Raw genomic sequence first — 25,152 nt, 5'->3', positions numbered from 1 at the left:
TTACGAACACCCTCTTTTACGAACATTTCGACTTACGAGCGTGGACCGCGGAGTTTTTTGTCCCCCACTTACGCACAAACCTTTCGTCTTACGAACAATCCGACATGCCGGCCATTGTATTCGTTCATATATTTTCGTTTCGCTACGTCATCAAAATTAGTAGTTGATGCTTGTCACGGCACCGTTGAACGCTATTGCTCTTACAATGTCACAGTCACGGTGTCAGTCACGGAGTCAGTCACGGAGATGCCGATATGCTATTGGTCGATTAAGGTCACGGTCTCGGTCTCACTCACGGAGATGCTATTGGCCGGCGTCACGTCAATCACAGAAATGCCGATATGCTATTGGCCGAACGCCGTTATCTAGCTTGATGGCACAGCTGGTCGGGACGGAAGGAAGGAGAGAAAATCAGTCAAAAACGGAAGGAAAGAATGTTGTGAAGACTTTGCAAACTTTATCTGATAGACATGGCTTCTAAAATTGCAAGTGGCGGTAAAGGAAGAAGTAAGAGGATGATGACAATAGTAACGAAGTAGGAGATAATAAAAAAAAAAAAAATACGAAGGAGGCGCACGCATGGCTCGTGAGTATGGCCGTAACCGCTCGGCAATCTTCTAAGGGCAAGACTTTCCTTGCCGGGGGACGGACTTCGATCGACAGAAACAAAATTGAGAGGCTTCTTCTATTATGGATTAAAGAGAAGGAAATCGCTGGTGATAAGTTCTAGTTTGAGAAAAGTTCCCGTTTAAGAAAATAAATCAATAAATTCTGCGGGTTGGTCTCTGCTCCCCTCCGCCTCCACCCAGCTCAAGTCACGTCGCCCCAAAGGTAAATGTAATTTTTCCTTTGTATATTTATGTTATTTAATTTAACTGTACAGTAGGTTATGTTACTCATTTTTAATATGTGTATAAAGTCGTGTTGTTTTTACCTAAGGTTTTTGCACGCGTTGCATGCATTCACGAATTAACATAGGTTTGGATTGCCCGTCATACGAGCAGTTCGAGTTACGAGCGTAGCCGCTGAACGGATTAAGTTTGAAACACGGGGCCCACTGTGTGTGTGAGTGTATGTATATATATATATATATGTATGTATATATATATATATATACAGTATATATATATATATATATATATATATATATATATGTATATATATATATATATATATATGTGTATATGTATGTATGTATGTATATGTATGTATGTATGTATGTATGTATGTATGTATGTATATATACAGTATATATATATATATATATATATATATATATATATATATATATATGTATATATATATATATATATATATATATGTATATATATATATATATATATATATATATACACACACACACACATGTACAATATGCCTAGGTCAACATCTTACGATTTCAATGTACTTGTCTTCTCTTATCCAGGCCTGTCAACTTGTCACTATGCCTGGGCTTTCCACTCTGAAGCTGAGGAGGAGCTGCTTCACATGCTGCCTGCCCTCCACCAGGGAGAGCCCACCTGGCCTGAGCTACGCTCGATGGGTGTGGGCTGGTGGCTGAGGAGCACCAACAAGCTACGCAGATGCATTGAGAAGGTATCCACAACCCATTATTAAATGTTAAGAACTAAAGAATTAAAAAAAAATGTTTTGTGGGTTTTTTTTTTGTTTGTTTTGTTTTCTTTGTCAGTTTTTTCATTCTGCCAAACATTTTTAAAATGCCAGGATCAAAATTTATCAAAGTATAGTTGTTCAGCTATATAATTTCAGCACTGACTTGGAGCCACTCACAAGAAGAAGTCATGTCATAACATCTATGATAAAACTCACTTCAACTGCATTTCCTTGTGCCAGCGTCATTTGATTTTAGCACACTGTGACAGTTTTGAACCCTTTCAGATTGATTTGGCCAGCTGTCAAGTGTGATCACAGTATTGAGCTTTGCACAACTGAATGGTTATCTAGTGAGATCCCGAGAACCACATTGGGGATTAATTTAAATTGTATACAAGACAAGTGTTTTTTTTTGTTTTTGTTTTTGTTTTTTAATGAAGTTACCCAGGTTTCCAGTATTTTAGAGGTTTTAAAAATTGTTTCAATCAGAAGACTACAAGATGAAAAAATAAGCCTGTAATAATGGGTCATTATTTAGAAAGTTGTATTTTATAGAAAAAGCTTTTAGAACTGTCTTTGAATTCCTAGATTCCACTCAGGTAATTGTGACAAACTTCATTAAAGATCATTGGTGGGAGGACTTGATTAGACTTAGAAAATGTTTATTGCTTGACAGCACTATACCTAATGCACACAAAGCAACATCACAGGAATATAATGCAACCGTCAAATGATGTTCAACCTTGTGTTGTCTACTTTGTCAGGTTGCCAAGGCCACTTTTCAGCACAGTAATGATCCCTTGGATGTAGCCATATTTTACCTGGCAATGAAGAAAAAAGCTGTGGTCTGGGGGCTATACAGGTAAAGGTTTTTTTTTTTTTTTTTTTTTTTAGCCCATGGACATCACATTTCCAATGATTTTATCCTTAATCTAAAACCAATGACACAGGTGCTTTTAAATCCGGTCTCTAGGTCACAGAAGAATACCAAGATGACTGAATTTTTCCGCAACAACTTCAATGAAGACCGATGGAGGAAAGCTGCTCTGAAAAATGCCTTTTCTCTGTTGGGGAAGCAGCGATTTCATCATTCAGCAGCCTTCTTCCTTTTAGCTGGCTCCCTTAAGGATGCAGTAGAGGCAAGTGGATCATAAACTTGAAAAGAAGTGCAGCTGTGAATAATATGACTTCAAGTGCCGTCAGCCACAAGCTAAACCTTAGTAGCAAATATAGCTACATATCCCAGAAGCTTCTTGCACAATGCAATTTGAAATGTTGAGATGCCCTTGTCCTCTGAATTTCTGTTTTCTAAATGGAACACTATTTCTTTTCGGCTGTGTGAAATAGCAAAAAAGAGGTTTGTGTATTAGTGCTGCTGCACGGCACATATTAACACTCAAAAGACAGTTTTTTGGTTAACCTTTATTCATGAAGGTTACTTCTGTATACAAAGTCCCTGAGGCAATGAGTCATATCATTTAATCTGCATGAGTAACTATGACTTCTCTTAGCACTTTATTTAAATGAGGTTCATCCTTGCGAAGAGCTATCATTGATTTTGTTTAGTTTCTTTGGCTGTAAAGTAGTCTCATTTGAAATGCACCTCACATCTCCGTAGGAAGGACAAGTACAAAAAAAATACACACACACACACACACATATATATATATATATATATATATATATATATATATATATATATATATATATTCTTTTGAATGAGCATTGCATTTTTTTATTTTACCTTTTGTATTTGCACCAGAAACTCTCCCACAGATTTGTGTGAATGCAGTAGTGTGAGCTTTTTCTTTTATTATCTCTCTCAGGTGTGTTTAGAGAAACTGCAGGACCTTCAGCTGGCTCTTGTGATATCCAGATTATACGAGTCAGAGTTTGAGACAGCATCCACCTACAAAAAGATCCTCCGGCGACATGTGCTGGGACATGATAAACAGGTGCGGTGCTCAATGTCACACGCTTCAAGGACTTGTTTTTCACCAGTAGATAAAGAATTATTTGATGAGTGTACCAGGTGTTGTTTTGATCCTCCACTGCACTTTTTGACAGGAACACCGCACAGATACAAACATAAAGTTTGTACCTGTGACAACCATATACGTAGCAATGTCTGCTATCTTTGCTTTTTAAAGTAGTCACTTTGTACATTCCAGATACCGATGCACCAAGATCCCTTCTTACGGAGCATGGCTCACTGGGTTCTGGAGGACTATAGCAAAGCATTGGACACGCTGCTGGAGCAGACTGCCAGTAAATCAAAGTCAGGGTCCATTGATACCGGTATGTTGGTTATGTGTTCCTTGGCTAATTGGCATTATGAATACAGTGATTCCTTGTTTTTCGCGGTTATTGGGGACCGGAATCCCACCTCGTGATAATTTAAAAACCATAAAGGGGCGTCAAAAACTGTTATGAAATGATGAATCCCTTTGAATGTTTATCACCAGTGGCACCTGTGACTTTACGAGATATTCCAAACATTTCACTTAATTAACATTTGAAGGATATCTTTCAATGATAAATGATTTGAACTGAACATGTACTTACCAGATGGACTTATGACCTGTCCCAGTTAGGGATTCCTGTGCTACATACACCCAATTAAATTATCAAAGAGCATTTTAATATCACTGGTATGTCAAAAGCTCAAAGACTTTATTCGTATTGTGGTTTCCTTGTGGGGTTTGCAGCATAATTTGTCTTTTTCTTCTTTTGTGAAAGAGTATGAACTGAATATCACCCCAATTCCTTAATGACAGTGAGTTTTTGACATTGACAGAAGTGGCAAGTTCATGTGTCGTGTGTATGACAGGTTCTGTGTCCTCAGGTAATGCTGAGGTTTTCAACTTCTACACCTTCCTCTGTACCCATCCACTCCTCCTCCGCCGCCACTTCGGCTCCTCCGACAAGGCGAAAGTCAGCCTGACAGCTGAGGGTCGCAGGGCTGACTCCATTAGCCTTCAAGAAAGAAGACTCTTTTTCACTGCCGCGTATGCCCACCTGCAAGCAGGCTGCCCAATGCTGGCGCTGGAAGTCATCTCCAAGATGCCCAAAGTACGCAAACAATCCAAAAGCAACCAGGAGTCCTCCGAGCCCAGCGCCGTAAGTACGAATGGGCCAAAGTCAGAACAGGACTGGTCTGAGCCCGCGCTAAATGGCTACGAGTCAGGGGGTGGCAGTTTGTCAAACAGCCGGTCAGATTCAGTATTGAGTTTTGACTGGAGCCAGCCATCACTCACACTTCCAGATGAGCCACTGGAGCTGAAGTGGGACAGCGACAGAGATGATGAAGATAACGATGAGGAGGAGGAAAGTAAAAGTGGTAAAAGCGGTAGAACTGTACACAGCAACATGTTCCACGAAATGCAGGACAGCATGTTGCCTACAATAGAAACTGTGATGAACGAAGACAGTGAGGACAGCAGTGACTTCATTGACCCTTCTGACGATGTCTTGGCTGCTCAGCTGAAGTTTACTGCTTGCTTAAAGATTTTGACCAATGAGCTGAGAACCCTTTCAACTGGGTATGAACTTGATGGAGGAAAACTTCGTTACCAGCTCTACCAGTGGCTGGAAAGAGAGGTGATTGTTTACTCTCATTTATAACACAGGAGCTCCTCAGTTTATGATGAAGTTCCCTTCCTAAAGTGCCCATTTAACACGTCATCAGAATGCACTGTAATCTATTAGGGTTGTTTTCAATCTATTTGCAAAAAAAAAACAAAAAAAAATCAGAGCATATGTATAAAGTAATCAATTAAAAACCAGTGAATGCTGCCATAATGGACCTTGATGTATTGACACCACTGCACAAACTAGTTCATTGCTCACCTTTCAAAATCTCAAAATCAGGATTTCTGTGAATCAAAAACCCCCTATATGTTAATTCTTTTGCAAACCTGCATTTGTATGCATTAATCTGATCTGCTTCACAGGTGGTGACTCTCCAGCACTGTTGCAATTATAAGCCATGTCTTCCAGAAGGTTCTACCCTTGAAGAAGCACATATCGCTGGGTTGGTGGAAAATGAACTGGTGGGTGCTGGATCTCATTCTTTTTCTGACAGACGTACATGTTCAGAAGTTTAGTTTTTTTTTTGTTGTGGTTGGCATTATTATTTATTTTAAACAACCACAGTGCAGCATAAATCACACGACAAAGTAAACACACTACATGATTGTGTGTTCTTTTCATTTCATTTGCAGTTCATTTTAGCCCACTGATGTTGTTAGCAGTCATATGCAAAACATAAGGAAAGACAAAGTTTTATTTTTTTCAATCAATGTCACCCATTTAATTTATTTTACACAAACACAGTTGTTGAGTTTACTTGCTGTTTAAAAACGTTTTTTTAGAGGTAGTACATTTAGTGGTGATGCTACAGATGATCTTAAAACACTTAACAGATTATTTTTATTGGTTAGTTTTGAAAACATGAATATGTCAGTATTTAAACTAATTAACTAGATAAAGTATGTTCTCTTTCCAGGCCCCAAGCCCTTGCAGTGACAGCCAGAGGAGTAGAAGACACTGGCTGAAGAGCAACCAACCATTGCTGAGGATGTTCCTTAGTTACTGCAGCTTGTATGGCTCCCACGGTGGGGGACTGGCCTCTGTTCGCATGGAGCTTATTTTACTGCTTCAAGAATCTCACCAGGTCATTACTATATATCCATCCATGCATTTTTATTCATTTTGTAAATTCTGCATCAGCTTATTCTGTTTAGGGACACTGGTAAGCCGGATGCTATCGGGTTGAGAGGTTATCATTCATTCAGTCTATTTATGAGATATAATTTATCATTTCCTGGTCTCAGTTTTAATATTCTTCGTTTGCTGCTATTTTTAGTCTTTAATTTACCTCATGAGTGAGTATATTTTGCACAGTTCTTAAAATTGACATTTTCCTTTGTTTGATCGAGTTAAAAAGGTCCAAAACCAAACACAATCCATTCTTGACATCATTTTCTGACATACATGACATTTAAACTTCAACGGTTTGCCATCACTCCTGGGGGAAAAAAAAAAAAACTCACACACATACTTTTACATTGCTGTTGGTTGGAACCCTAAATTGTGTGACCTTTGGTGTGTTTGATTCTGTAGGAGTCATTCTATTTTTTCCACTGTTGGACATTTAAAATCAGTGGCTATGAATTTAAAATACACCCATGAGCTACATGCCGCCTTCGTTGGCTGGCAGATATTAGGACAAGACGACTTTTTAAGGACAAATGAAAGTCAACTTACTGCATCAACTTTATCCTACCACACATGCGCACGCACACCTCTGCACAGACCCGACTTATTAAAAACGCCTTGATCTTGTTTCAGCCTTTTTTTTTTCTCATGAGAAAGACATTGACATCAACCCACAACTGTGTTTTGTTTTGCAATCAAGGGACTCAAGGCATTTTACCCCAGCCGTGGTCCTATTGTTGTTTTCTCCTTTTGTTTTTGAGAAAGCAACATTTTTTTTGTGCTCTCAGTCAGTGTCTGTTTTGCTCAAATCGTTCTGTTATGTTTTTGAGATTCATCAAGAGGAAACAACATAATTGGCTTGTGCTATTTCTCACCCACAGAGCATCATGTAAGACTTTTAGTAATCAGTCACTAGATGGGGGGGTTCTACAATATTATGCTTGCATACAGAAGGAAAACCACATCTCTTTGTTTGCATGGTACTCTAAATTGTTTTGTCATCTTGGTGATTGACGGTTGCTGTTGTAAAAGCTCATGTTTCACAGTCCAATGTATCTTAAAATCCTGTATGTACAGTATATTCATTCCTTTTTTTTTTTTTTTTATTTATTTTTTTTTTTTACTTGTCAGTTAATAATGCTGTTTAATGTTCTAACAGGACAACTGCAGCCCGTCAGCTGTGACAACATGCTCCCACCGCACCTCGGTTCCGCTCTTGATGGCTTGTACAGCCAACATGAAGACCGTGGTGGCCAATCCCATTGTCTACCTGACCAACCTGACACACGACATCCTCCAAACCATCAATGCACTCAACTCTCCTCCACATCCTGATGTCATTAACAATGAGGTCATTTTTTTTTCTAGCTTGATGTGTTATTGTATCTAATACAAAGACTAATAATTGCCAAGTACCAGTATTGAGATATCCACATACGTACAACACATGATTCAAGATGTTTTACATTGTTCGTATCATCCTGAATAGTTTTTGCACTTTTTTATCTTTTCAGATATATGTGATGCACACTTTGGCTGCCTCCTTGTCTGCCTGTATATATCAGTGTCTATGTGACGGACACTATAGGTAGGCTCAACCATATGAGTGAGTGAGTGAGTGAGTGAGTGAGTGAGTGAGTGAGTGAGTGAGTGAGTGAGTGAGTGAGTGAGTGAGTGAGTGAGTGAGTGAGTGAGTGAGTGAGTGAGTGAGTGAGTGAGTGAGTGAGTGAGTGAGTGAGTGAGTGAGTGAGTGAGTGAGTGAGTGAGTGAGTGAGTGAGTGAGTGAGTGAGTGAGTGAGTGAGTGAGTGAGTGAGTGAGTGAGTGAGTGAGTGAGTGAGTGAGTGAGTGAGTGAGTGAGTGAGTGAGTGAGTGAGTGAGTGAGTGAGTGAGTGAGTGAGTGAGTGAGTGAGTGAGTGAGTGAGTGAGTGAGTGAGTGAGTGAGTGACGCCAAAAAAGAAGTGAAAGACTCTTTCTTGCCTTGGCTAGCTACAAAAAGTGATTACAAGCTGTGATACTTGCCAAAGGTATTTAATCTCCAGGGTGCCCAAACTATGGCCGACGCCATAATTTTATTTTTGTTATTTTGAGTACATGGGGAAGTAAAATTTTACATTTTTTGGAGATATTTTAAAAGTGTCTCATTTGTAATTAGATCCGTTTGGGGCATTTATGCACATTAATACAAAGTTTAACCCGGGTGCCCAAACCTTTGATCCCACCGTACCATACTGCTTATTGCCTAAATTTGAGATGTACCAAAGCACCAAAAACATACATCTAAAAACGTTGACTGAGTGCCATGGATCTGCAAGCTTGTGTTTTTTTCCATGGGGCAGTCAAGTATTTGTTTGTCATTCATATTGTTTTTCTTTGTTATCACAATTGCAAAGCATACTGACATTATCAACTATTGGTTCTTGCTCTTGACGAGTATTCAAGTTAAGTACTTGTAGTCATGCTCAGTCTGAAAGGAAATGCTAATGGTTCAATGTACATTATGTTAAGAGCAAAAATATCATCTGATGCTTTATGGGAACCTGCTGGCTTGACATGACAAGTGCAGTAAAGGTCACACTGGCACAGTTACCACAACAACAAAGCCACAAAACAGAAAGCTGCCAACACTCTCAAGCATATGACGTTTTTTAAAACTCTCACCATTTCTCATTGTTGATCGCTCACGGTCAAGAGAACCGATACAACAGATTCATCCAAACCCTTGAGTTAAGGGACACAAAACTTTAATATCTTCTACCGTGTACAAAAACCATGATAAATTAGAAATAGACCTACTTAAGCACTTGAGGTCCCAATAGTATGTCATAGAAGGCTGGTTTGTGTATGTATAAAGTCAATAGCAGAATGAGGGACATAAAAAAAACAAGTCCTCAATTAATTAGTATATAGTTTTAGAATGTGGTACACGTTGCAGTGCTGCCTTTTAAATTATAATGAGTCTTCCAAAATCTCTCTAGGCTTACAGAGCTTCCAGCATTAAGAGTACCAATCTGGTCAAGCATAAGTAAAAATTCATCTGTAAGACATCAAGAAACATGACAGAAACTTACAAACACAATGATGAAAGCCAAAATGTCAATCATTTCAAGGCAAGATAGCATACTAACGTCAGCATTTCACTGTGCTGTGAGCACAATTATTGGGTAACATTGCATATTATTATCTGAAATGTTTTTCCCATCTGCCACCAATGTAATTAAAGTTTAAACTCAAGTCTGACAAATGGCAGCTTCAAAAGCCCTTTGTACATTTTTTAACATCCATTTTAAGCCTCGAAAGTCACACTACTGTATTCATAAAACCAGGAGAGATCATCTCATTTGTTGTGTCTGATTTGACTGCCTGTGTGCATCACTCCATGCATTATTTAGCATGCATGGTTACCAGTGGCCATGCCCCTTATTTCTTTTTATTCTGCCCCAATAAATCTTCGAGCAAATGCAACCAGGGAAGTAAAATGAGCGTTTTTTTCCAAAACACAATTGAATACGACTGTGGTTCCACTGCTGTTTTTGGGGTTACGTCAGGGTCAAATATGGTGGAAAATGAAGGGTTATGCTGTATCAAAGTTATGCAGGCATGCGTTAATAGAGGCCCCTATGTAAAAATGTCTTGAAGTAGGTTAAAATAATATATGTACAATACAGGCCAAATGTTTGGACAGACCTTCCCATTCAATGTGTTTTCGTTATTTTCATGACTATTTATATTGCTGTATCTCACTAAAGGCATCAAATCCAAGAATTAATCCATATGGAGTTATGTACTATCAGGGCAATGTTTTGGTATCCCAACTACAAATACATACAAATAATGTTAGCACAGATTCCAATACGGGTAATGTTTGAAACCATAACTAAAATAAAGTAAATATGTGCTCTGGCAATGGTTATGGCTCAGACGATCTGCCAGGTGTAATTCACAACCCCATGCTTTTATTGGTCTTTATACAAAAAAAACCCAAAACAATACAGATAAGCAAACACTCGGAATTGTTGATGAATTACCGAACTAAATTACCCTCATCAATCATCAAGATAAATTGACGTTTTGATAATAATCTAAATAATTTAAAATTGTCTGAATCTTTTGGGTTTCAGAATTTTAACTACAAAGAGATTTGTAACCTCCTCCATGAAAGTAGACTTTGAGTTTGGTATTTTTACCTTTTATCTAATCTTTTTCAAACCACTAACCAATTGTAATCAGTTTATTTGTTGATGTGACACAAATTCAGTTTAAAATAATATCCTTTCTTTTAATTATAACATACATTTCCATCAATCCATCCATTTTCTTAACCGCTTGTCCTCACACGGGTCGCAGGCTTGCTGGTGCCTATCGCAGAAGTCTTTGGGTCGCCAGAGGTATATTCTGAAATTTGTGCTAGCCAATCACAGGGCACAAAGAGATGAATGACTATTTACACTCATACATACACCTAAGGGCAATTTGGAATGTCCAATATGCCATGCATGTTTTTGGGAACGTGGGAGTAAACCAGAGTACTTGGAGAAAACCCACACGAGCACCGTGAAAACATGCAAAGTCCACACAGTAAAGCCACAAAATCTGTATGTTAGGCAGATTTGCTAAACAGGACAGACAATTCTTTAATTTGACAAATCAAAAAAACAATAATCAACATTCAAATCGATTATTAAAAACGATTGCCACTTATAGCCATAATTACCCTGCTGCACCTTAGTATTTACACAGAAGGCTTTGGAGCCAACTTTAAAAAAATGATAATAATAACCTGACCTGCATTTTATGTTCAAGAAAAGTTACTTCTTTACCTCTCCGACCTTCTTCCATAGTCACATGAATAACTTCACTGGGATGGTGTATCAGAGTGCTTTGCTCTCTCAGAAGCAACGAGAAAGAGATGCCAGCGTGGATGGGTCTATTCAGCCGAACACTTCTCCTGCACAGTGGCCAGGTAATACCCAAGACAAACACGCAACAACTCACACCAAGCCACTCACAACACAGACTGGAATGGGTTAGCCAGTTAACAGCCACCCATTTCTACATTCTCGTTTGCAAATGCTCACATCACTCACCAGGCCAGACCTCAGGTTTTCACAAAGCCAAACACACTCAAAGTCACAGATTTTAAAGCAGAACATGAAGATAATTCACTTTACCTTCAGTTGATTTTGTAGGATAATTCAAAATCCAATTACTCGAGTCATTAGTGGGATGATTGATTGACTTCCCAGTTCTAAGAATACAATAATGGATTTTTGGGCTGTTTGCTTTAGTGCTCTGTCTCAGTTCAGCTGTGAATAGCAAGAGATTACTATATTTTAATTGATTTGATATCATCAGATTTGTTTTTCCTGATGGGACACAGGGCTGGGAGGCTTTTATTTGTCTTATAGGGATGAGGCATCTTTTTTTTTTTTTTTATGTGTTTAGTAGTAATCGGTTTTAAGTAAACAAGGTCAAATTGAACCAAGAAAAAAAATAAATAAATAAATGGTTTACCTCACAGGTAGGACCGATTCCAATGCAGACGAAACCCTGAAACCTCCATTTCCTTAAAGTCTCCTTTCCGACCTTTGCCTCCCGCGTCGGTCTCTCACTGTGCCACTCTCAGGTATCGCCGCAATGGTGCGTCTGTTGAGTTCAGCGGGTGATGAGAGTCAACCGGGTCTAGCCGTGCTGCTCTGTGAGATCCTGACAGCTGTTTACCTCAGCCTCTTTGTTCACGGCATGGCCACTCACTCCAGCAATGAGCTTTTTCGTATCACGGCGCACCCTCTCAGCAGCCAGCTCTGGGTGATGGTGTTTGGAGGAGGTGCACGAACCCCCGTCAACGAGAAAGCCAACAGTCCAGCAAAAACTCCCCCGCCAGGTAAGTGAGGATGATTAAATTGGATTTGATGTGAGTTTGGGCCAAGGTGGAACAAAATAGGCCAAATTAAATCAGCTCTGCTGAATTAGTTCTCGTCTTTAGAGCATGTTGTAAGATGTTATCAGCCTTAATAGAGCTGTTAAGTCCACATCCTTTTTGTGTAACTTTACTAGGAATTTTACTGTCATTGTTGACAGGAAAACTCCTGTTCGGTGATTTTGCAATCAAGATAAAGCCCTCTTAATCCTAAAACTAATAAGATGAAATGCCTAAAGCAATAAGCACTTGGCAGATACATCTGCACAATCCTTTTAAAAGATAATAATGTTCAATTTTGTTTGACTGATTTAGAGGCATGAGAAACGCATTTCAACTGAACTCGGGTTTTACACTGCTAACTGCAACCAATAAGTAATCATTATTAAATGAATGCTCACTCATACGGACAGTGGATCTCTTCAAATTTTGCTGCACCTAATAAAGTGGCTAGTGACTGCATTTATCATTGTGCTTTCTGCATCATTTATTTGTTGCACGTCTTTGATAGCAACTGAATAAACTAAAAACAAGATGGATAATTCAAAGATCTCTTTGAATCCTTAGCTTCACCAGGCACAGATGTCTCTGATAAAAAGACCAGACGGTTCCGGCTGCTCTCATCACGCAGCGGATCGAAGGAAGAGTCCAGTATAGAGAAGGAGCCCTCTAGCCCCAAGCATGAGCCTGTGATGGACCAGGAAGCCACTTCCATTTTTAAAGAATGTTTTGTCCCACCCAAGATCAGCATTTGGGACTACTTTATCGCTAAGGTATGCTGGAAGACGAGCTCATGTATTTTTCCTGAAAGAGTGCATATTAACTGATTCAATGCAAGCTCTGTTAAAATAGATTTTTTGATTTATATATGTAGCTGTCAATGGCAGTCAATCAGTTACCGTATTCGCTGCAGTCAATGAGTTAACGTATTCAAATGGTTCTTTGACCACTATTGCTGTCAATGTTAGTGAATTAGTTAATGATTATTGTTCCCCTAGCCATCCTTGCCGCCGTCAGAAAACCATGTTCAATATGACTCGGAGGAGAGCCAGGGCAGTGAAGATGAAGAAGAGGAGGAGGATGAATATGACAACATATTTGACCCCAACCCACCTCAAAAAGAGCACACTAACTACAATTCATACAGGTGCATATCGCTGCCAGCACGGTTCAACCCTTCCCTGTTTTGTTTTTTTTTCCTCCTTTCCTTGAGAGCGTCTGTGGACTTCAAATGCTGGCTTGTCTGCAAATACTACGGCCCTAAGTTTTTATGACGGCAATGTTGGACCACCATAAATTCCGATGTTGCGGACTGCGATCTATATTGTAATGGTCTTCTCTTTCCAGTTGGTGTTTAATGCGCTTGGCAATGGTTCAGCTGGTGTTAGTCAACCTCAAGTCGTTCTACCCCATGGCAGGATATGATCTATTGGGTCAGTACTAACTGTGGTGCGCACACTCATCCAGCAAGCTGCGGTGTGGCTGTATTGTCATCCTCCGTCTTGTTTTTAATTCCACTTGGCACAGACCTGCCTGTAGCCTCCCCGCTGTGTCATAGTGTGCTGAAAACGCTGCAGCGCTGGGAGCAGGTGCTGCAGAAAAGGCTAGAAATCTTTGGGGGCCCACCATCCAAGTACTTTTCCACACACCTCCCAGATGAAGCCATCACGCCAGGCCCGGCCTTACTCAGACACAAGGCACTGTTTGAACCATCCAACACACCATTCAGGTAGTCCTGAGACCCGAGTAGCGTCGAGCATTCGAAGGCATAAACCCTGTACGTGTATAAGAATTGTGTGGAATTGTTTGTAAATTGACCATATCAGAGCAAGAGAGACATAATTCAGTGTTATTGTGTATTATACTGCCATCAAAGCAGGAGTTCCTGTTCCCCATCCCATTTGAGGGACATTTTGTTAAACTCATATCCTTTGTTTTTAGCAATGATGCTATTACTGTTCTTGAAGAAACAATATGTCCGACAGATGTGCTATGCCTTAAGCACGAGCTTAAATATTTATTACAGTTTGGCAACAGTGGCACAAAACGGCAATAATTAATTTTTTTGAAGCTTTCAACTCTGCTTCAATGAGCTAATGCAGCTGACAGCGTGTGTTTTATTGTTTCTAGGACGAGCCACCATTCAGCACTCCCTGTCAAGCGCCTTTGGCAGTTCCTGGTAAAGCAAGAAGAAGTGCAGGAGACATTCATCAAAAACATCTTCGCCAAGAAACATGATGCCAGCGAGGTACACCATATTTACTGTACATTGCACTTAATCATGCATGAAAGAACGCCTACCACATAACAATGCCACCAAATAACGCTGCTCTGCCAATACAGACTTATAATTACATTTTTATCCAACCACACAATACAATTGAGTCATTATTTCTTCTAATTAACTCCTTTGTGATGTCTTATTTTAACTGTGCATGCTGAAATATATTGTTACTGCCTCCAGCTGCATGATGATGCGTTCATTTCATTCAAGGAATTGCTGCCTGTTTGATTAACATCACAATAATTCACTTTCTCTGTCTATTTGTGTGCATGGTCCACCACTCGCGTAATGTGTGTGCGTGTCTTTCGTGATGTGCTACCGCCCAAATCATTAAAGCTGGTTGAGGACCAGACTGATATGCAATATTCAGGGATGGACGAGACAGGAAACCATCAGGTACTGCTGCCATATACAGTAGACGTATTGTCTATGTGTGTGTATATGTATTAGGGTTGGGAAAAGGTATGTGGCGTGTCTGGGCAAATTGTAATACAAAAACTACGCATTTTGTCATTTGTATGACCTTGGTAATTCTTGAATATACCGCAACTCCAGCAGAACAAATCTTGCATCTGAGCACACCTCCCACACCATTTTAGATAAGCACAAGAAAATAACCCCTGAAGTGGAAGTATTTCTTGCTAAAGGATTGGCATCCATTTTGTTTGGTACAAGATTTTAGGGAGTGGTGAAAATGCTCTAAACATATTATGTCGTGCCCTGCCGTGAACATTTCTGTGACCGCCGAAGTGTAGCACTTGGATTAAGTGTCTGTTTGTTTGGTCATGACTGCAGAGTGTAGTACAGGCCTTCACAATCAACCCACACTTTTTCCTATTGTTACATTACTAGTAGTTTTTACATTGTTGTATTTATATTCCTATGCTGCTGTGATGAGGGATTTCAATAAATCCACTTGAAGTATACTTTTTTTTTATGCACAATAACGTACCCAAAACGTATCGAACCGCATCCTAAGAGCTGAGATACTGTCCCACCCCTAATATATATACAGTTTATTTATATTATTTTGTGTGCGGCTTGCTGATTTTAATGTGATTGTCTTGGTCATTTTAATCCTGTATGTTTCATGTTCACATGGGGTGGTTATGTTTTTAGTTTTACTGCAATTTACTGCAAGATTCAAATCAAATTTTCTGGAATTGTAATGGCCAGGACAACGCTTTAATGGTTAGAATATCTTCCTCACTTCCTCAAGCTCTGCGTTGAAATCGTAGCTTATCCTACATGGAGTTTGCTTTTTTAATCGCGCTTGCATGGCGTTTCCTCCTACATTCCAAAATCATGAGCGTTCTAATTGAAGATGTTAAACCCTTGGAAGATCGGTGAGTGAGGATTACTTGATGTGCGCTGCAACGGGGTAGCAACCAATCCAAGGTGTCCTCCACGTCTTGCCCAAAGACACCTCCCCCTAATGAGGACAAGAGTTACAGATGGAATGATGAGTACAAGAAAAAAATTGCTCTCAAGCCAAATATGAACCGGCAGACTGGTGTCCTGCTCTCCATGTACACCGTTAAACAATATTAAACTATATTACATTGCAGTAATGTGGGCGGCTGGTTATTGAAGTCAGGCATGATGAGCATTACATGGCCTATTTTAATGTTCTTGATGTAGAATAGTAAGAATGGCGTGTCATCTAGTTTCCATGACAGAACTAGAGCACATGCCTTTTCAGCAAAAACTGGCTCCGATATTTGTAGAAGGGTCTGTGAAGAACAAACCAATATTGTGCGAAACACTGAGGCCACTTTAAAGCTCCTGCCCCTAGTACAGTGCTAATATTCTTGGGATTTGAGAGGACTGACGCATGAAGCTGAATAGATTTCAATTTTTGGACCTAACGCTGTCACGGTTGATCTGCATCCCACAGAGATTATGCGCGCCGCGTAAATGGCAAACCACCATATTTAGATTTCTGCGAGTCAAATTGTACGTTATCGCATCTGACAGAGAGAGGCAAGAGCGTTTCCTCTTGAATAAATGCTGTAAAGACTGTGATTTAATCTCCTGCTCTGAGGGTGTGTCTCAGTTTGAATAATTGTGGAATCACAATATAACAGTCACCTCGGCGCTTGTGCTTGTACTTATTGCTTATAGGCCACTGCGCTGCTGCTGTCTCGTGGCACTAACCGGGTTATGTTGTTTGCTGGAGGTTAGCAGAGTGGTGCGATGAAGCCCCACATGTCCTCTCCTAACCCCTCAAGGCACGACAAACACACGCATACATAAATACACAGACAGCGTGTTACAGTGTTGGACACAAAGAAGCAAGGAGCAGCTCGTGCCTTGGCTGCTGGCACGTCAGCTTTTATCTTAGAAAGTGGAAAAAAAAACATTTGACTCTTTATTTATCTTGTCAGGTCAATGACTGTGTAGCTAGAAACCGAATACTTTGTGAAGTTTTACGTTGGTTGGTTGCCTTGAAGAAATCTTTATAAAGCTGCGATGATTGTATATGTGTGTACGTGTGTTTATCCGCAGACTGACTCAGATCTGGGTTGCCTTGGGGGAAAGGCCCGCATCATTCACAAGGAGTCAGACATCATCACGGCCTTTGCCATCAACAAGGTACACCTCCCTTTCACGCGCCACGCAAAAAATCAATTGGGTCATCTTATAAATCTGCATGTGGATCACTTTGTGACCAAGTTACCAATAACGGTACTTGTCTATTTTCGTTCACTCACTCCCACTCACAGTGTGTCCATTATTGTGTGACTTCCAGGCAAATCGTAATTGCTTAGTCATGGCATCTACACATGACATTCAAGAGTTGGATGTGTCATCCATTTTGGCCACACAGATCTTGACGTGGATTGATGAGGAGGAGGTTGAAGCAAAAGGGTAAGAGAAGGGTTGCCTCGCTCTTGTTACATGGAAGCTAGACTGCCGCCACCCGGATACAATGCCTATGTTTGCGTCCTGCAAAAATCAATGTAGTACTGTATTTCTTTGAAAAGGATCCTCAGCCCTACCAGACTTCATTGGCTGTTTGCTAGTGAGATGCTGTATATTTATTTATTTGTTGGGGGAAATAAGTTACATTGTATGTCATTAGAATGATTTAATTGTATACGGTCTCCTTCCGGCTGAATTTCTATTTCTTAATAAGATTTTTTTTTTTTTTTCATTTAGTTTGTTCCGCAATTTTAGTTTGTGCATTCTCTACAGTACATTACTTTGATGCTCAATGTTATTGTCTTTCCAGAGTGAGCACAGACGACTTCCTAGTGGTCCACACACATGATGACTTTGTCACGCTGCACGGCACCACGCCGTACACTCGCAGCAGCCCCGGCACTCCCATCAACATGCCGTGGCTAGGTGGCCATCAAACCGGCCGGGGAGCTTCTGTGGTCAGTTTGACAAATGTCTTTTTCGGGGCGTCGGCTGTGACGTATTTGGCAAAGGGTTAATGCAACTCAGCGTGCCGCATGCAAAATGTGCAGCCAGCCGTTCTCTCGCTATCAGTAGTCACTCTGCATCACATTCACTCATTCCAACATGTTTGCTAAATTGTCAAATAAGCCTCAGATGTTTGATCTTTGAATTCCCACGCACTGCGCAGAAAAAGCTGCTGTGGGTTTTGATTGCCGTCAGCAGCTGAAAGATTGATTTGCTTTCACTCTTTGAGTTGAATGTGAGTCACCTTCATTCACAGAGCAGCCGCTGCTCTTAATAACTATGCACACAGCCAGTAAGAACCGCAGCTCAGTGTTAAAGCCAACAGAACGCGTCATTAAATTGTCATTTGTTTGCAAACTTAAGAGTAAACAGTCATATCACACAAGGTAGGTGATGTTTTTATCAAGAGTTGACTTTATCAAGAGTGGACTGGGTATATTTGGTCATTATTTTACATCGCTGACATTAGTTAAGGTGGTGCTGCCCTTGCATTGGATCCCATTCATTTGTGAAGGTGTAACAAATGTCGTGGTATCCTCTGGAACTCATCCAAAATTTGCACTACGGAACCCCATGTCAATGACAAATAGTGCTTTAGCATATACAATAGACAATATGATGTGTTCAGCATGAAAAAGTCTTAGTGATACTAAAAATGCAGCACAATGAAGGTCTGCACCGGTGTGAGCTCCTGCATCTCGTCCTTCTCCTTTTCTTCTTCCTTCAGATGATCAAGAGAAATATCAACAATGTTAGAAGAATGACCTCACATCCTACTCTGCCGTACTGTAAGTACAAATGATAGATGAGAGCCTTTATATCAGCAATCTGTTGTATTTCCTGTTGGATTACTTCGCTGAAATATTCTGCATGTCAGCGTTCTTTTGTTGTTGATTTTGAAAAAGCGGACTGGTTTGTCTTTTTTAAGACATCTGGTGTTTTCTCTCCAGCCAAACGTTCTGATTTCCTTTGTGTTTGCACGAAACTAATCACTTTCTCTAATCTTTAGTGGCTATTATATAGACACGCACACACACACATACGTCTCTTGTGCTTTTTAAAAAAAAAAATGTCCAGCCAAGGCCAATGTTAAGACACCCAACAACAAAAAGCATGTTGAATTCATAATAAAACTTCACAACTGGATTGCTATGATTATTAATTTTGCCCGCTTACCATGAGACAGAATGTATTGCCTTCTATTATAACTGTCCATTAGAGCCCTGGGAAAAAAAAAACAAAAAACATTGGCATAAGCCCAACATGGGCCTGAGACCGTTTGAATTGAGGGCTCGCAGTGCACTAAATCTACAAAGAGCTTAAAGGACGTCATATAGATGTAGACAGAACCTCAAAAAATCTAATGAACTTTTTAATGGCAAATCTTCCAAATGAGCATTCTTAAGCAAGGTCCACATTTGATGTTGCAGGCCAAAAAAGAAAATGCTGTTTAGCGTTTCTCATTTTTCAAGAGTACTGGCTTCCAATCGTTCCTCATTTCGGTGAATTCGTTCATAGGTCGTCAAAGTGCTGATGTTAAGGGCTTTTTTTCCGTTATTTCCTGGGAGGCCGACTGACTTTGGCCTTGTCTACACATAACCAAGGCTAACCAAACCCAGATAATTCTCCCCTCTCCGTGTGTTTAAAAAAAATAAATTAATTAATCATCCAAATGGCTGCTTATGGAAAAAAAAATAGTTGTGCATTTTTTATTCATACATGGGTTTTTTTTATTCATTTATGGCGGGGGGGACAAAGTGGGCACATATAGGATGGGAAGACATTTACCGCCCGATTGCAAGAACCTCGACTCTGTGTAGACTATGCCGTAGCGTTTGCTGGTTTTTGTTTTCGTCCTTATTGAAGTTTGCACTTTCTACTGCACTAGATTTACAGTAAATTTTCCAGGTCATCGCAGATCATGCAGTTTTCTTTCTTGATCTGAACGCAGACCTGACAGGGGCTCAAGACGGGAGCGTGAGGATGTTTGAGTGGGGTCACTCCCAGCAGATCATCTGCTTCAGAAGTCCGGGCAACTCCAGAGTGACCAGGATTCGATTCAACCATCAAGGCAATAAGGTGGCTAAGTCACCCCATCGCTCCGTTGAACTTTGCCGTTTTCAAAAGCAATTCACTACTCCTTGCCCAAATGTGAGCCTGTCCCACCGAGAGACATCTTCACGCGTCCTTTCTCAACTTTGTCGGGCTGGCACGAAGCGCAGCCGGGAGTTGGCTCCAGTGCACATTGTTCTTCAGCTGAGTGCGCTCGCCTCCCGCGAAACATGTCCTCAGATGCTGCCGTCTCCGTCTCCTCTGTCGGCTCTGCCCAAAAAGAGCAAGAGACGCTTAGAGAATTTGCAAACATTTCCAGCAGTTATGTAAGCGCTGCGGATTCCGATGCGGTGTGGGTTACCTGAAGGGGGCGACGCATCTCAACAGGTGTCCCCGGTGCTGACATTGAGCCCTGCTGTGTGTGTGTGTGTGTGTGTGTGTGTGTGTGTGTGTGTGTGGGAGGGGGGGATTAACTGTCTGAATTACTTCTAACAGAGTGATTGTTGTTGTTTTTTTTGCAGTTTGGGATTGTGGATGCTGATGGCGGTTTGAGTCTCTGGCAGACCAACACAAGCGGGGCCGCTCCCAAACCCTATTTGGTACGCCTGCATAACAGCCCTTTTTTTTTTTTTGTTTGTTTTTGTTGTCTTTTATTTGTATTCACTTTTTTTTCTTGGTGGGGGAGGGGGGGTCAAAACCTTTACGCCAATGTCTCACCAACACCATCCCGCTTTCTCCTTCAACACACATTTTTCATTTTGTTTACAATTCTGCTGCCCCGCGATTACTGTCAGGGCTAGTAAGCGTCTCGTGCGTTTGTGTTTGTGTGCCAGACTCTGCAGTGCCACAACAAGACGGCTCATGATTTTGTATTTGTGGGCTCCTCCTCCCTCATTGCCACCGCAGGTCTTTCCACCGACAACCGGTAATTCAATCGACAAAATACTTAGGACAGTGGAAGCGCTTTCTGGGACAGCGGTTTGGCTATTCCCTTTGTTTTTCTCCGCAGGAATGTTTGTCTATGGGACACATTGGTGACTCCCATGAACAGCCTTGTACACGGTGAGATGCATACAGAACGCTCTCATGACGCGACCCCATCACAAAATGGAGGAAAATGGAGTCAATATCACCTCTGCTGTCCAATTGTCCTCCAGCCTTCTGCTGCCACGAGTCGGGCGCCACTGTGCTGCTAATGGCGCCCAGGCAGCAGTTGCTTATCACGGGCGGGAGGAAGGGCTGGATCAGCGTCCTGGAGCTCCCGCACCGACACCAGCGCCAGAGCTTCCAGGCCCACGAGTCGCCCGTTAAAGCGCTCGCCGTCGACCCGATTGAGGACTGCTTCATCAGCGGCTCCGCTGAAGGCACCCTTAAGGTACGCTGAGCGGCCACCTCTGCTGCCAAGATACACCACAAGTGAAAATTGTCAGCTTGATGCCCTTAACTCTTTCAGTGCCATGGAGGAGAATTCTCGTCTTTTAAAATAGTAATAACAATAAAATTCTGGTCAAATCCTTTTTTTAAGGAGGGTAGCTGACACCCTTGACCAATACTTAGCTTATACAGTATATGAGCTCAATTGAGCTCTGTAGTGACAACTGTGAGCATTGAATGCTAGTGTTTCCACATATATAACATGCAATTCTAACTAAGCAATGGTATTCAATCTTTCATATGATACTACCCATATTTGCTTATAGTACACAATATTCTGTTGGCCTTGAAAGATGAGTGAAAATGTTAAATATACTGGCCCTTCTGGATGTTTCCTTTTCTGATAACGCTTGGCACCGAAAGCGTTAAGCACGTAATTCCCAAGCATTGTGCGCAGCATGAGCGTGTCATGCGACATCATAAGGTGCGCTGTGGCAAATGATCCAATTTAGTAGTCCATAACTTATTTACTACTAACTCTGTTCATCTCACTATGACTTGGAGGACAAGCGCATAGAAAGATGAATCCCAATGCGTCAAAATGAAGAGCGGACCTTGGGGTCAACATCGCTTGCTGTCTTTGTCTCAGTCATAGGCAAAAAATGATCAACGCATCAGTTTTCTTGTGTCATAATAAGGATTTGTTGACATAAACTCCTTCTTCAGAGGGATATTTGTCTCAAGGACTCATGGAGTAGAAAATAGCTTTTATCTTTTTTTTTTTTAAATCAGTTTTCTGATTGACTGCCAATAACAGCTTCAATCGATAGCAAATTACTGACTGAAGAGTGTTGGTATTGAAAGAGCTTTTAATTGTGTTTAACAGCCGCAGTGTAGCACTACTAGTAGCATAGGAAACTTAACGCAAATTTTCTTTACCTTTAGTATCGACATCATTTATGACTGCGCGATATCTTGAAATCTGGCCGCTATCGTAAATGCAATCAGGTGACGAGAAGGGGACAAAGCACGGCTGCTTTTCCCACAATTTGACTGGCCCCTGACAAAAATCCGAGTCTGGCCTGCATCTTGTGAACGACGTCGCCGCCGCCCGTCTGCTTTAGATCATGCGAAGTCTTTAACTGCGTGGAGCGTTTGATGAGCGCGTATGGAAGATCCAGATTAGGTTCCATTAATTAAGGCACATATACAGGCTGTGCTTCTGCGAAGGAGCTCATCAAATCAAATGAGTCCCATGCCGGGTTTTCAAAGGGACCGGCGTCCTACCGGCTTGCTACACTGGTGGACAGCGTGCTAGCTACCCACCTGCTGCTACATTATTACTGTTGATCACCGACGTGTCTAGATCAGAAGGCCGTGCGTGAGATTTGGACACAGTGCCGCACCGTTCCGGCTGCCGATCTCTCCTTCCGTCTCGCCCTCACTCGTGAACAAGACCCCAAGATGCAGTACTGCAAAATAAATCAGGCGAAATGGACACCGTTTTTCGAATGTTTTGCTGCGTTTCTTCTCAGGTGTGGAAGCTGGCCACGCAGTGCCTGCTCTACTGCTTCCCCAACGAGCACGCTCGCCAATCGCTCTTCCGCAACCTGGGCACGGGAGTCATGCAGGTGGAGGTGGGCCCGGCCAATCACATCTTCTCCTGCGGCGCCGACGGCACCATGAAAATGAGGATCCTGCCCAACCGCTTCGGCGCCAACAACAGCGCGCAGCAGAACCACCGCGCCGATCTCAAAAGCGATGATGTCAAGTTCATCTTATAGACAAGGAGTGTCTGTGGTGATGCACCACGCACGTACTCGCAAACTCACTAAGTGGCCACAGGGTTGTGTGTGTTTTTTTTTTTTTTTTTTTTTAAGGTCCAGTTGAGATTTGTCTGCACAGGTGGGAGGTAAGAGAATCTTTTTGCGACACATATTGACTGCAATAGGGAAGAAAAGTAAGCTTCCAAGCACACCGGGTCTAGTCATGCATTCCCCAGAGGAAAGTTTGGCGTTTCAAGCACCGGGATAAACAGCACGTATTATTTGTTGCCGCTATTATGTCGGCGGCGGGGCCACGCCTGAGAAAGACGAGACTAGAGGAGCCGCGGGCGGGGCGGATGGTCGCTCCCGTCTCTATTTGCACATAACGGAGAAGCTGATAAAAGTCAGGGATTTTCTGAGCGAAAAAACTGTAGAGAGATCCAATCAAGATCGCCTGTGAAGGTTATTGCGCATTTCAGGTTCATCCTTTTGTGGCTCGCGTGAAATGTCAAAAGCAGTTGAGAACAATGTAAATATGCGCTGTACAGAACGTAGGTACGAGATCTATATTCCTCGCCAATTGTATGAAGTGTCCTTAATATTTTGACTGCTAATGAGCTGTAGTGGTCTATATTCTTCGTATAAAGTTGCACAAAATGTAGCTTTCATTTAGCCCCTCTTGAAATGGGCGGAGACGTTTTTTTTTTGCAGGGGTTCTGCTGGTATTCCTAAATAAGCTAAAACTGAGTCTTGTGGATGAGCAAGTTTTAACTGTTTATTTGTACAGATGTTTTATTCCAATAACAGCACACTTTCCGCTATTAAATGTGATTAAATTTTGGATACTTTGAATCAAAACAGATTCTTGCTGTTGTTTTCTCAACCATTTAAATGAATTCCAAGTCCCGCTAAGTGCTACTAGCGTATGCGAAGGAGTTGAGATGTCGCACTTTTTGGTTCCGCGAGAGGAACAAAACGCGCTAGTTTTGATTTCCTGGAACATGCAACTGCTGTCGTATATTTACGCACAAGCGTGCGAGCAAGTGACTGGGCCGCACTGAAAAGAAAACCAAATTTTAGAACGATATAGCAAGAAGACTATTTCAATCTCGTACTTTTCTTAGTTGTAAATCTACGTATTATAAGTGGCATTTATTGGACTAATTTATTCACATGAAGTAATAAACATTTAAAAACTTAACATTGGTTGCGTTGCAGTTTTTCATAATGCTTCAATTGTGTTCTCGTCATTTTCTTTGAAGCTAAGCCTTGACACGTGTAGACTTGTCATCCTTCCACCACCTTGTGGGAAAAGCATGGCTACGCCAAATTTGTTGGATGTTTGTTTACAAATCCTTCTCTATTTATCAAGCGTGTTGACTGACTGAAGGAAATACGTACTTTACTTTTTCTTCTTTGGTCAAAACAGCCATGGTGCGATTCATGTTGTTTTTCCCCCAAACCTCTCAAGAGTGTCTGGAGGTGTGCGTGCCTCCATGCGTGGAGGAGACAAATACATTTTATCTGATGCAAAGTGTTTGCTTCTGCGCAAGCTGAAGAGTGAAATAAATTTTTATCAGTCAGTGTTTTATTCTTTTTTTCCTCTCAAAAACTCCTGCTGACATCAAATTGGGGCATTAGACAAAAAAAAATCAATTTGGATCGTTTGATGTTAATCCTGCATTTGCGGCGCAGTATAAATAGTCAGAGATTTGACAAAAGATCAACACTGAAAACAAGATGAATTATCTATAGAAAGTGAAATCCGCTATTCAGGCTTCTTTTTATAAAATCTATGACCTTTCCAAGGTCCCATTTTGTTGTCGAACCATGTGTATTGCTTAGGCGTAATGATTCTCATGCAGATGAGTCACTGCCCACCCCGCCTCCCTGTAGCTGTGGTTACCACGACAACCAGGATGGAGCTAAGACGCGGTAATAAAGCCCTCCTGCACAGCAGGTCGTCGTCAAGTCACTCAATTACGCTCGATGA

General features: G+C 41.2%; 1 protein-coding gene across 1 annotated transcript in view; it reads left to right on the top strand.

Annotated features, from left to right (window-relative positions):
* dmxl1 (Dmx like 1) overlaps positions 1-24,742 on the top strand; it is a 47,423-nt gene extending 22,681 nt beyond the window's left edge. The window contains exons 24-51 of the mRNA XM_088414408.1: positions 1,427-1,596; positions 2,379-2,476; positions 2,588-2,753; positions 3,441-3,569; positions 3,786-3,912; positions 4,460-5,214; positions 5,568-5,666; positions 6,122-6,289; positions 7,493-7,684; positions 7,848-7,921; positions 11,173-11,294; positions 11,958-12,215; positions 12,819-13,024; positions 13,250-13,398; positions 13,599-13,684; positions 13,779-13,980; positions 14,382-14,499; positions 14,872-14,931; positions 17,044-17,130; positions 17,288-17,406; positions 17,771-17,918; positions 18,695-18,755; positions 19,919-20,046; positions 20,541-20,618; positions 20,853-20,944; positions 21,029-21,081; positions 21,177-21,394; positions 22,929-24,742. Of these exons, the coding sequence (XP_088270534.1) occupies positions 1,427-1,596; positions 2,379-2,476; positions 2,588-2,753; positions 3,441-3,569; positions 3,786-3,912; positions 4,460-5,214; positions 5,568-5,666; positions 6,122-6,289; positions 7,493-7,684; positions 7,848-7,921; positions 11,173-11,294; positions 11,958-12,215; positions 12,819-13,024; positions 13,250-13,398; positions 13,599-13,684; positions 13,779-13,980; positions 14,382-14,499; positions 14,872-14,931; positions 17,044-17,130; positions 17,288-17,406; positions 17,771-17,918; positions 18,695-18,755; positions 19,919-20,046; positions 20,541-20,618; positions 20,853-20,944; positions 21,029-21,081; positions 21,177-21,394; positions 22,929-23,177 (4,412 nt within the window). The 3' untranslated portion in view covers positions 23,178-24,742. The remainder of the gene's footprint in view (positions 1-1,426; positions 1,597-2,378; positions 2,477-2,587; positions 2,754-3,440; positions 3,570-3,785; positions 3,913-4,459; positions 5,215-5,567; positions 5,667-6,121; positions 6,290-7,492; positions 7,685-7,847; positions 7,922-11,172; positions 11,295-11,957; positions 12,216-12,818; positions 13,025-13,249; positions 13,399-13,598; positions 13,685-13,778; positions 13,981-14,381; positions 14,500-14,871; positions 14,932-17,043; positions 17,131-17,287; positions 17,407-17,770; positions 17,919-18,694; positions 18,756-19,918; positions 20,047-20,540; positions 20,619-20,852; positions 20,945-21,028; positions 21,082-21,176; positions 21,395-22,928) is intronic.
* The last annotated feature ends 410 nt before the right edge of the window (positions 24,743-25,152 follow it).

Source organism: Hippichthys cyanospilos, chromosome 1, assembly GCF_059441005.1.
Source record: "Hippichthys cyanospilos isolate Australia breed blue-spotted pipefish chromosome 1, RoL_Hcya_1.0, whole genome shotgun sequence".
Lineage (NCBI taxonomy): Eukaryota > Metazoa > Chordata > Actinopteri > Syngnathiformes > Syngnathidae > Hippichthys > Hippichthys cyanospilos.
This window is presented reverse-complemented; position numbering and strand designations above follow the sequence as displayed.